General features: G+C 40.6%; 1 protein-coding gene across 7 annotated transcripts in view; it reads left to right on the top strand.

Moving 5' to 3' along the window:
• Positions 1–13336, top strand: part of TMCC1 (transmembrane and coiled-coil domain family 1) — a 261795-nt gene that overhangs the window by 224739 nt on the left and 23720 nt on the right. For all 7 annotated transcript variants that reach the window (XR_007135077.1, XR_007135078.1, XM_047781543.1 and 4 more), the window contains one exon: positions 10782–11716. Coding sequence is in view for 5 of the 7 variants with exons in the window: in XM_047781543.1 (XP_047637499.1) it covers positions 10782–11716 (935 nt within the window). In the remaining 2 variants the exon portion in view is untranslated. The remainder of the gene's footprint in view (positions 1–10781; positions 11717–13336) is intronic.

Here is a 13336-nt window from a genome sequence, read left to right as displayed (position 1 = left end):
CAGCCCTCCTGTGACAAAGCAATTCTGAGCAATAGCCCTAGATTCCATAATGGATATTTTGCTGTTGGGTTGAAGTAGGGTAAGCTGGATAAAATGTTAATAATCTAAACTGACAGTCAATTCAGTCTGTAGTTTTTCCTCAGCAGCCTTGGAGGGATGAATATCAGCTTTTGGAAGCTATTTTTCTCACAAGAATCCTGGGCCTTTGTTCCATTCACAGTAACACAGGCTCAGTCACTGTAGTGTGTAAGATGTAAAAGGATGATGTTGAGGAGAGCTGGTGAGCATTTATATTAAACATTTGCTGGATATCTATTTTGTACAAGGCATTGTGGTAGCTTCTTGGGGCAAAAGATGAATGTGACATGACCTCTGCTTTTGGGACTGTCAGTGGAGGCACTGCACTCAAGCAGTCATTTCAGCATAATGTGATAAGGACAGTGATACAGATACATAGATATATGGGAACATAAAGGCAGAGTCATTAATTTAGCTGGGAGAGGGAGGTTGTCAGGAAAGATTTCCTGAAGGAGATTATGCCTGAGGTGAGTTTTCTTTAGTCAGAAAAGGAAAGGAGGACATGCCCAGGACTGGCTGAGGGAGCCATGTGGGCAGAAACCTGGAAGTGTGAAACAACGGCCAGGTCAGGAGAACCAAGTTTCAGTTGCCACCCTTAGCCTGTATGGATTTAAATTTAAGGTTTGCATTATTCCCAAGTGATCCATGACATAGTTTTTTGTTCGTTTGTTTGTTTGGGTTTGTTTTGTTTGTCATTTTGCTGAGGCACATGGTAATATCTTTAGCTTCAAAGCTAGTGAGCAAACCCTGTCAGAATTCACATTTTAGTCAATTGTCATATATGCATTATCACCATGAAATGATTTTAAAACTTTGTTACTTATGAAGATGGAGCTGAAAAGTGCCGGTGGTAGAAAAGAGAATGGGTCCTTAAGTAGTTCTTAGCAGAAAAAGAAAGTTTGAGACAAACTAGACTGTATTGCCAAATTCAGAAGTGACCAGGATTATTGTCATGAGTATCACTTGAATATCAGTGTTTTTCATACTTTTTTAAAAGTGTGGTTTTGTGTGTCTGTATGTTTTAATTGAGATAACATTAGTTTATTTATAACATTGCGTAAGTTTCATGGGTATAACATTGTATTCTGCTTTTTTTTTTCTTTTTGTTGTTGTTGTTGTTGTTGTTGTTGTTGCTATTTCTTGGGCCACTCCCGAGGCATATGGAGGTTCCCAGGCTAGGGGTCGAATCGGAGCTGTAGCCACCGGCCTACGCCAGAGCCACAGCAACGCGGGATCCGAGCTGCGTCTGCAACCTATACCACAGCTCACGGCAACGCCGGATCATTAACCCACTGAGCAAGGGCAGGGACCGAACCCGCAACCTCATGGTTCCTAGTCGGATTCGTTAACCACTGCGCCACGACAGGAACTACTAACGTTGTATTCTGTATTCAGTGTTCTGTATACACTCCATCTTGCTCACTACCAAAGTTTAGTTTCCATCCAGCACCATACAGGTGAACCCCTTTCACTCTCCTCCTACCCCCTTCCCCTCTGGAAACCACAAATCTTTTCTCTTCATCTAGGGGTTTGTTTTTGTTTATTTTTGTTTGTTCATTTATTTTGAGTTTTTTTTAAATATTCCACACATGAGTGAAATCATACAGTATTTGCCTTTTTTCCATATGACTTATTCACTTAGCATAATATACTCAGGGTCCATCCATGTTGTCACAAATGGCTTGTAAGTAATGCTGTAATGAACATAGGGGTGCACATATCTTTTCAAATTAGTGTTTTCTATTATTCTGGTAAACACCCAGAAGTAGAATAACTGAATTATATGGTAGTTCTATTCTTAATTTTTTTGAGGAATCGCTGGTGTTTTCCATAGTGGCTGCAACCATTTTATATTCCCACTTAACAGTGGATTCCCTTTTTTCCACTCACCAACACTTGTTATTTCTTGTCTTGTTTGTTTGTTTGTTTAGGGCTGAACCCACAGCATATGGAGGTTCCCAGGCTAGGGGTTGAATCGGAGCTGTAGCCACAGCAATGCCAGATCCAAGCCACCTCTGCAACTCACACCACAGCTCATGGCAACACCAGATCCCTAACTCACTGAGTGAGACCAGGGATTGAACTTGAGTCCTCATGGATGCCAGTCAGATTTGTCTCCACTGAGCCACGGGAACTCCTTTCTTGTCTTTTTGATAATAGCCATTCTTGTGATATTGTGGTTTTGCTTTGCATTTCCCTATTAAGTAATGAAGTTGTTTGAACATCTTTTCATGTGCTTACTGGCTGTCTGTATGTATGTCTGTATGGTTATCTGTATGTCTTTTGAAAAATGTCTATTCAGATCCTCTACCCATTTTTTGATCAGATTGTTTGTAGAGTTGTATGAGTTCATTTATTTTAGGTATTAACCCTTTATTGTTCATATTATTTGCAAATGTTTTCTCCCATTCATTAGGTTGTCCTTTGTTTTGTTGATGGCTTCCTTTGGTGTGCAGAAGCTTTTTAGTTTGATGTAGTCCCATGTGTTTTTGTTTGTTTTTGTTTCCCTTCCCTGAGGGAAACATCCAAAAGACCTTGCTAAGACTGATGTTAGAACATATAGCCTATGTTTTCTTCTAGGATTTTTGTGGTTTTAGCCCTTACACTCAAGTCTTTAATCCATTTTGAATTAATATTTGTGTAATGGTATAACATAGTTCTGGTTTCATTCTTTTGCGTGTGGCTGTCCAGTTTTCCCACCACCATTTATTGAAGAAACTGTCCTTTCTCCGTTGTATATTCTTTGTCCCTTTGTCATAAATTGTTTTTACATGTATGGGTTTACTTCTGGGCTCTCAATTCTGTCCTGTTGATCTGTGTGTATGTTTTTCTGCCAATACCATGTTGTTTTGGTTGTTGAAGCTTTGTAGTATAATTTGCAGTCATCTTTGTGATACTTCCAGCTTTGTTCTTTTTTTCTCAGGGTCACTTTGGCTATTAAGGGTCTTTTGTGGTTCTATACAAATTTTAGGATTTTTTTGTTCAGTTTCTGTGAAAAATGCCTTTGGGATTTTGATAGGAATTAAACATTGAATCTGTAGGTTGCTTTAGGTGATACGGACATTTCAACAGTGTTAATTCTTTCAATCCTTGAGCATGGAATGCTTTTCCATTTCTTTGTGTCTTCTTTAATTTCTTTCAGCAACATTTTATAGTTTTCAGTGTACAGGTCTTTAAGCTCTTGGGTTAAATTTATTCCTGAGTATTTTATATTTAGTTGTGATCAAAAATGGGATTGTTTTCTAAATTTCTCTTTCTGCTAGTTCATTATTAGTGCATAGAAAAGCAACAGATTTTTGATTACTGATTTTGTAACCTGCAAATTTACTGTATTCATTTATTCTAGTAGTTTTTTGGTAGCATCTTTTGGATGCTTTCTATTTCTCTTTCTTATTAATTTTCTGGCTATAATTTTTTGACTAGAATTTCCAATGTCATGTTGAATAAGAGCAGCAAGAGTGGGCGTCTTTGTGTTGTTCCTGATATTCGAGGGTTAGGTTTCTTTTTTTCCACTGTTGAGTAGATGGGTTTGTCTATAAGGTCTTTATTATGTTGAGGTATGTTCCTTTTATACTCATTTTATTGAGAATTTTTATCATAAATGGATGTTGAATCCTATCAAATGCTTTTTCTGCATCTATTGATATTATCATATGATTTTTTATCTTTCATTTTGTTAGAGTGGTCAGTCACATGAATTGATTTGCAGATGTTGAACCATCCTTGCTTGTATCCCTGTCAAACTTTTTAAAAACCAGCAATAAAACATTGTTTCCTTTTCTTTTCCCAAGCAAAAATTTCCTGGAATACTCACATAAGATAGATAAAAGAAGAGTCAATCAGGGTTCCAGGAGCCCTGCTCACTATTCGCTTTTGTGGTGGTCCAGACACATCTCCATAGACCTTGGTACATAGTTGTTCTATGTACCAAAGTTCTATATTAAAAAGTTCCAAGGTAGAGTTTTCTTGTGGCACAGCAAGTTAAGGATCCAGCATTGTTACTGCAGCAGTGGCTTGGGTTCTGTCCTGGCCTGGGAACTTCATACACTGTGGGGTTGACCAAAAAAAAAAAAGCAAAGATGATTCCTAGAACTTAAAAATACTTTGGTTTGTATAAGAATTATTTATCAATGAGAAAAAATTTTATGACAACTGAAAAGGCCTGTTTTTTAGACTGTAAGTTGAATCTTGGTTTTAGCTCCAAAGTAGAAAATGGAATGCTTAGAAAAAAGGTTTGCTGACTGTGAGCTAGTGGAACTTAGTCCATTTTTATTTTCTATTACACCCACTTGAGATCTCCTCTCCATTTCATGGCACAGCAAACTGAAAATCAGGTCAGAGTTGCACATAAGAAATTTGCTCAACAGAGTTGTGCTTACTGTGAGGAGGGAGGGGCATTCATTTCTACAGTGAGACTTTGGAGATAAGTAGAATGCATTGTCATGATTAAGATATGCTTTCTGCAAAAAGTGTTAATAGACCATGGGATTTCTTTTCATTTTGTTTGGGATGAGATGTGGGGGAGGTGACAAAGGCAAGCCTCAAGGAGATGATGCAGAATTCAAATCCAGAACTGTAAAACGCCTAGGAGAGGAGTCTTCCCTCTGTTTTACATCCTCCACACAATCTGCCTGGCAGAAAAAGAAAAGCTTGTAAGACCAACCAGAGCATGTTTGTTAATCATTAGAAGGTAGATTCCCGTGTAGTTCCTAGGACCAAGAATAAAAATCTCTAGGGACTACCATTTGTATGGGATTTGAGGGGGTAGTCTCCCCCAAATCAATATTCTAACATTTTGCCCCAATAAACATACTTGACTTGAACCACACACTCCAATTTTGGTTCAGAAACATGGCTACTGTATCTCTCAGAAAATATCTGGCAGAACAGTGGTTTGCAGGTGCTCCAGCATCAATTTGCATAGGTCCATGCACAGTTCATTCTACTAAATTGGCCTTGGAAAAGAAACACTTTCAGAAAAACCAAAATAGTCAAGCTTCTGTTTATTTTCTGATTGTTCACAAAGACTTCCTCACTCTCTACCCTCTTCTTCTTTTACCCTAAAATTCTCCCTTCATTTTCTCAGAAATAATGTGGATTATTTAGTGTACAGAGTATGCGGTTTCCTGAAAGAGCCAGTACTCTATAAAGCGTAGATGACTTCATCACACTAAGTAAACAGAGTGGAACAGTGGCTTTTATTGAAGATAGCAATGTCAAGTCAGTGGTTTCTGAATCTTTTTTTTTTTCTTTTCTTTTCTTTTCTTTTCTTTTTAGGGCCGCACTCGTGGCATGGAGGTTCCCAGGCTAGGGGTCCAATCGGAGCTGCAGCTGCCAGCCTATGCCACAGCCACAACAACAGCAACGCGGGATCCGAGCTGCGTCTGCAACCTATACCACAGCTCACGGCAACGCCGGATCCTTAACCCACTGAGCAAGGACAGGGATCGAACCTGCAATCTCATGGTTCCTAGTCAGATTCGTTAACCACTGAGCCGCAACGGGAACTCCTCTGAATCTTTTTTAGTTAAAAATTATACTTGGGGAGTTCCCATCGTGGCGCAGTGGTTAACGAACCCGACTAGGAACCATGAGGTTGCAGGTTCGGTCCCTGCCCTTGCTCAGTGGGTTAACGATCCGGCGTTGCCGTGAGCTGTGGTGTAGGTCGCAGACTCGGCTCAGATCCCGAGTTGCTGTGGCTCTGGCGTAGGCCAGTGGCTACAGCTCCGATTAGATCCCTAGCCTGGGAACCTCCATATGCCGCGGGAGCGGCCCAAGAAATAGCAACAACAACAACAACAAAAAAGACAAAAGACAAAAAAAAAATTATACTTGGATTTTGAGTAATAAACCAAGGAAGGAATTGAAAAAGGTGATTTCTTGAATGCTTGCCATGTTTAGCAGGCATAACACACATTTAACATCTTTTCAGATAATCTCAGGAGAAAGTGATAACCCCATTGTATGGAAGAGAGAATATAGGCTTAAAGAGAACAAGTAGGTGGCCCAGAGCAAGGCATACATCTAGTGAGGTGATGGGTCAGATTTGAACCCAGGTCCTTTTCCTCCCATCCGTGCGGTTTCCACCACATTGCCTTTATGTATAATTGTTGTCAGAGCTGGGTGCTGCCATGTTCTAACACTTTTATCCACTGAGAGGGAGTAGACATATCTTTAATATATTTGCAAATAAAAGTTGAAAGCCATTGTAAAGCTTTATGAAATACTATGCCCTACGTGGCTCCAATTCTGTCCTTAACTAATAGGTGTTTTGAGGTGTAAATGTTGAAATTTTCTCTTTGGCTAATCAGATAATAGATAACAAAATAATAGATAACTTTAACAATGAGTTATTTTTACTTTTTTTTTTGGTCTGTCTTTTGAGGACCACAGTTGTGACATATGGAGGTTCCCAGGTTAAGGGTCCAGTTGGAACTGTAGCTGCCGGCCTGTGCTGTAGTCACAGCAACTTGGGATCTGAGCCGAGTCTGCAACCTATACCCACAGCTCACAGCAACACCAGGTCCTTTACCCACTGAGCGAGGCCAGGGTTCAAACCTGTGTCCTCATGGATGCTAGTTAGATTCATTTCTGCTGAGCCATGATGGGAACTCCAACAATGAATTTTTAATAGTAAGAGACAGAGTTTAAGCAGAACAGTATAGTCAGCTTCTTTTAGCAACAGTTAGCTATTAATCTTGGCTTCTGACCATGTCTCCCAGCTTTGTAGCATGTTCCCTAACTTATAATAAGTAGTCAAAATATATTTAACTGACTGACTTTTGGTCATGGCTTTTTCTATACTGATTCTATGCTAATTTCTATACTAGTTCTAACCTCAGCAGTAGATGGGCTGGAAGTTGCTACACTGGCAGGTGTGATTAGACGGGAAAGCCCTTTAGGTCATAGGAAGCCCTGTTGTGAAGGTGATATTGCTGCTGCTACTGTCAGAATGTGATAAGGTAATAGGGATACCTCGAAGTCAGTCATTTGTAAATTAGTGAAAACAATGCCTACTTTATAGGGTTGTTGGGAGAACTGGAAGATCAGGCAGTAGACAATAGCTGCCTAGCCACATGACCAGTTATCAAGAAAGGTGACTGTTGTTACTTTATGTAATGTTGAATTACATTATTCTTTTGTTTGAACTCTTTGTACTCCTTATTTGTACTCCTATTTGTACTCCTTATACCTGCAATGTGTAAGATCTTGGATAGATGTATATTCTGGAATCTTTAATGTTTGAGTTTTTTAAAAAGAACCATTTAGGAGTTCCCATTGTGGCTCAGCAGGTTAAGAACCCGACTAGTATCCATGAGGACGCGAGTTCCATCCCTGGCCTCCCTCAGTGGGTTAAGGATCCCGCATTGCCATGAGCTATAGCATAGGTCGCAGATGTGGCTCAGATCTGGCACTGTTGTGACTGTGGTGTAGGGTGGCAGCTGCAGCTCTGATTCAACCCCTAGCCCAGGAATTTCCATATGCTGCAAGTGTGGCCCTAAAAAAGGGGGAAAAAAAGGAACCACTTACATGGTACAAAAAGAATAGCCAGTACTAATAGCTTACTTTGTACCTAGTACTGTTTTGATAGCTTATGTGTTTATTGACTTACTTGATCATCACAGCAGTCTTCTGAAAATGGGCATTGGTACTATCCCTATTTTACAGTTGATGAACTGGATACAGAGGTTAAGTAACTTGCCTAAGGTTACATGGCTAGTAAGTAGCAAAGCCAAATTTGAACCTCCTCAATTTATGCCAGAATCCTTGCTTCACTGCTATAGTAAATATAGCCAGGCTTAATAGTCTTGTTTTTCTGAGCTGTGCCTTTTCCTGTATAAGAAAACTATTTGCTGTTTTCCAGTACTGCCTTCTAAAAGGTTTAAAATTAGCTCTTCACATTTGCAATATAGTTGTTTGTCTTGAGTGAAGTAGGAATCTAATTTTATATTATATGTGGATAGCCAAGTATGCTAGCAAAAGCTATTGGAAAAGAGAATTTTCCAGTTGGTACGTATACAGCTCATGGCTAAATCAGGCGGTACCAGTGCTGAGTATTCAGGCCACCGTGGACTTTGTTCACAGCTCAAAAGATACCGAGAAAGTATTCACAGCCCTGTTCTGTAATTCTGTAATTGAGTATATCTTTTTCTCTCTTCTCTTCTGCCCTACCCACTCCTCTGCCTATTTCTCCCTCTCTTCTCTCTCCTTCCTTTTTAAGAATAGTGTCTGCCAAAATTGGAAGGAGTTACTGAGTAATCCAGTGATTCATGGTTTCAAGTGTTAAACTATCCTCCTGCTGGAGGCGTGGGTTAGCTTTCTTTCCCAAAGCTAAGGACAGTGGGTTCTGTCAGCTGTACCCTTGCAGGCATGTTGATGTTTCTAAGTGGGAGTCGCATACTGAAAGGAAACAGTGTGGCTCCAAACAGCGCAGGTAGGACTGTAAAGACAGTCTGGCTTATTTCTTTAGTTACTGTGTAGGGAAATAAAATTACATCTAAACTATGATCATTTGTAAATAATTATATTGAAACTTTATTTTGGTTTTTTTTTTTTCAATTTTAGAGATGTAATCCAACCTTAATTCTAGTCCCAAAGCCTTCTTTTTAGCAGTGTGATCAATTTATGTCCTCCCAGAGTAACAGTTAAATATGACCTCCATGTCTACACGTCTTCAGACAACAGAATGCATATAAGTTGATATTCAAATTAATAAGAAAGAACCTAGGAAAACTAGACCATGCATAAGCTTGAAGTCTTAGATCTAGCAGTATTTCATATTTGCTTTCTTTCATACTGTGGTAGATTTTGAGCTGTTAAACATGTACACAATCAGGGTCATATTACACACATTAGTTATGGGATCTGAAATCCCATTCAGAAAGAAAATCACACAATGGGCACTTTGTACAACCTGAGTGAGCAAGCCTCAGGCACCGAAGAGAGTAGGTTTCCAGGAGCGTCTGTTACAATTCTTGGCAACTTGGTTATCTGGAACTCTGGCTCATCCTCCCTCTGCTGCTTTCCCTATGGCTCTTTCACTGCTTGTTAGCCTGCACCTAGAGATGAACAGGGCAGACGGAGAAGTGACAAAATAGTTATTGTGCAAACCCTTAACTATGCTGCAGAGTTTTATTAGTCATTTTTGTTATTCATTTCAGTTTTCAGTTATTTTTTGCTTTTATTTAAATGTATGGTATTTCTCAGATGTTCAAGAAGGAAAATCGTATTGTTTTTTTCACATCGGTAGTAATATATTGAATCCAGTAATGCACTACAGGTGTTTTGAAGTTAGATGTCAGCATAGTCCCTGCTCACACAGCAAATGGATGAGATACAACCAAGATGACAAAAGAGAATGCATCTTAGACCAACAAGTTAATTATCAGCCTTTCATAAATATTTCATATTTGGTATATTATTGTCATTACAGAATTAATTAATTCAGCCTTTTAACTGTAACCTTTATACAGTTCTTTCTAGCAAATTGCTGCTGGTAGCAGGTTAGGGTTTGAGAATCAAGAAAAAGAGTGCTCTTAATCTCCAGAATGGTAAACTTGTAAATTGTCACTCTCAGTATTATTATTACCATGAGATGGTGAGTTTTTTTTATTATTTATTACTGTTACTGCTCCATAGAGAGCAGTTTCTAAAGTCTTCTTCCATGGCCCCTACCCTAATTCACCACCACAGGCCGCACCCAGGGCATCTTCCTGAAGGACTTTTTTTCCTGGGTTAGGGAAACGTGACCTCCCCTTAGCTTTGGCTAATGGCTTTGCAGTATTAAGTTTTCACATCTGAATAATTTGTCTTTTTCTTCAACTCCCTTGAATGATTGCTTACGCATACCAGAAGTTCTTAGTCTTTGTATGTCTTTGGAGTGAGTCCCTTGCCTAATAAAGATCTTTTACTGGATGGAACTCACAAAAATTTGAGTTCCAAAAGGCCTGAACTTTATCATTGGCTTGTCTAACTACTTATCTCTTACTGTCCCTGTCCCTGACTGTTCATGTTATCTTTCCCACATTTATCACAGTTACTTGTGATCTGGGATTTTAACTCTCAAGAGCACATTCATGCGTGCACTTTCAACAGTACTGTCCCGTTCTTACCCTCACTTGTCTCCAGATACCAATTAACTGTCCCTACTGGAAGAAAATGATTACATCACGCTTGGTATGATTTGAATAAAAAGATACAGTGATAAAATGGGATTTTTATATCTAGCTACTTAAATTACTAGCCAACATTTTCAGGTGACCATAATCTAAGTGCATGAATTGGAATTCAGTGTATTCTTAATTATATGCTTTTCATGTAATTAAGTTGAAATGCATATGTACCTTGTTGTACATAGGTGTGCTTCTGAACAAAAGTATGTGTAGAGAATGTGAATTAATGCTTTACACTCAGTAAGGGAGCTTTGTTATTTAAAGAAATACTGTAATAAATCCTCTAGCAAAGGAAGAGGATTACAGTTTACTTTGCATGAGAATCTTTTTTCCATATATCTGTTTTGCTAAATGTACTTTTATGAGGACAGTGTCCAAGAGGGACACTTACAAGGAATTGTACAGGACAGGAGGAATTAGGTCAGCTATACGTGCTGAGGAGGTAAATGTTCAGTACATTTGGACTCATTGATTCTGGAGAGCTAGTCCTCTTAGGCTCCTTCTAACATCCACCTCTTGCTTTTACGCTAGATCGAGCGGTTGGAGGTAAGCAGCCTCGCCCAGACTTCCAGTGCAGTGGCCTCCAGCACTGATGGCAGCCTCCACACAGACTCTGTGGATGGAACACCAGACCCTCAGCGCACAAAGGCTGCTATTGCTCACTTGCAGCAGAAGATCCTGAAGCTAACAGAACAAATCAAGATTGCACAGACAGCCCGGGACGACAACGTTGCTGAATATCTGAAGCTTGCCAACAGTGCAGACAAGCAGCAGGCTGCCCGTATCAAGCAGGTCTTTGAGAAGAAGAACCAGAAATCTGCCCAGACCATCCTCCAACTACAGAAGAAGCTTGAGCACTACCACAGGAAGCTCCGAGAGGTGGAACAGAATGGGATACCCCGGCAGCCAAAGGACGTCTTCAGGGACATGCACCAGGGTCTGAAGGATGTGGGGGCGAAGGTGACTGGCTTCAGTGAAGGTGTGGTGGACAGTGTCAAAGGTGGACTCTCCAGCTTCTCCCAGGCAACACATTCAGCAGCAGGGGCTGTGGTCTCAAAGCCCAGAGAGATCGCTTCACTAATTCGGAATAAGTTTGGCAGTGCGGACAATATCCCTAACCTGAAGGACTCTTTAGAGGAGGGGCAAGTGGATGATGGGGGGAAGGCTTTGGGAGTGATTTCAAACTTCCAGTCGAGCCCCAAATATGGTAGTGAGGAAGATTGTTCTAGTGCCACTTCAGGCTCAGTGGGAGCCAACAGCACCACTGGAGGCATCGCTGTAGGGGCGTCCAGCTCCAAGACAAACACCCTGGACATGCAGAGCTCAGGATTCGATGCACTACTCCATGAGATCCAGGAGATCCGGGAAACCCAGGCCAGACTAGAGGAATCCTTTGAGACCCTCAAGGAACATTACCAGAGAGACTATTCATTAATAATGCAGGCCTTACAGGAGGAGCGATATAGGTAAGTTACATGCAGTTCAGATCCTAAATTACTTATGTTTAGCTTCCCCTTCCTTTGGATACTAGGGAGTACCTTTAAAAGGTCTTCGTAGAGTGTCTTTCTATAGAGACTTTATAGCACTTAAGAGACATTATATGCTGTTCATGTGAGTTCTGATCATTGAGAGCAAAATAGAGACACAGCAAAGTTAGATGACACCCAAGATGATACACCAATAAAGTGTTTTAATTGGGGTGATGATTACTGGAGCCCTCCAGTCTTTGGCTTTCAAATGAAGCCCAAGCTTTTAAAGCATCCCACCTAATGGCTGCACCTACGGCATATGAAAGTTCCCAGGCTAGGGGTCTAATTGAAGCTGCAGCCGCTGGCCTGTGTAACACCGGATAACAGCCACAGCAACACCAAATCCAAGCCACATCTGCAACTTACACTACAGTTTGTGGCAGCGCCAGATCCTTAACCCACTAAGCAAGGCCAGGGATTGAACCTGCATCCTCACAGAGCTATGTCAGGTTCTTAGCCCTCTGAGCCACAACGGGAACACCTGTAGCTATTTGACTTTGAACACACTTATCTGAGCAATTGGTATGGACAGATTAGACTGGAAATAAATCCAGGTAAACCTGTTACATTTTTTATGAATCAGCAAATGTCTGAATGAGGGTGAACTTAAACGTGAAACAGAGGAGTTCCTGTCGTGGCTCAGAGGTTAACGAACCTGACTAATATCCATGAGGATTCGGGTTCAATCCCTGGCCTTGCTCAGCGGATTAAGGATCCGGCGTTGCCGTGAGCTGTGGTGTATGTCAAAGATGCGGCTCAGATCTGGTGTTGCTGTGGCTCTGGCGTAGGCCAGCCACTACAGCTCCGAATGGACCCCTAGCCTGGGAACCTCCATATGCCGCAGGTGCAGCCCTAAAAAGACAAAAAAAAAAAAGTGAAACGGTTCTACAATAGTTAGCAAATTCTCAAAGGACTAAATGCTTTGAGTCATAATCTGTGCTCAAGATAGAAGCTGGTCTCTTTTTTGTGTTTCGTATGTCACACTGTGTTCATTTTAGACCACCCTTAGTTCTCCAAATGTATGTCCTTTCCCCATGTTTCCATCACATGCAGATAGAAATAATATCCATATGGAGTACTCATTCAGACCCAGCCAGGGGTAGGCCACCTCACTGATACAGATTAAGGGCATGATATTACAGAAACCACAGGGCCTGTTTACAGCCACAGGTTAAGCCCTGGAAGACCCCTGGGTTCTGGTCCTGTCCCAGTTGCTACCTAGAGGGAATCCTCAGAACTTCTACCACAATATCAAAGTTTCAACAGACAGTCTCTAAGGTCTCTTTACTTTACCTCTTGTAAAAAATAAACAAAAGTTTGCTTTTATGAGATAATCCCAGGGCCTGAAATAAATTGTTCATATGTATCAGTTAGCTCTGAGAGGAGTTAACAGCAGCAAGCTCTTCCCAGATGATGAAAATGCTCATCAGTCATTCAGTCCTACCTCTTATCCTTGCTCTTCTGTCCTTCAATTCTGACTTAAGACTTTAAGGGAGAAAAAAAAGAAATGTGGGAAAGAGGAATGAAGTTCTAAAAGCAAATATTCTTATTTTGGTG

Source organism: Phacochoerus africanus, chromosome 1 (genome assembly GCF_016906955.1).
Source record: "Phacochoerus africanus isolate WHEZ1 chromosome 1, ROS_Pafr_v1, whole genome shotgun sequence".
Lineage (NCBI taxonomy): Eukaryota > Metazoa > Chordata > Mammalia > Artiodactyla > Suidae > Phacochoerus > Phacochoerus africanus.
Note: the sequence above shows the minus strand (reverse complement) of the source record. Positions and strands in the feature narration are given on the sequence as shown.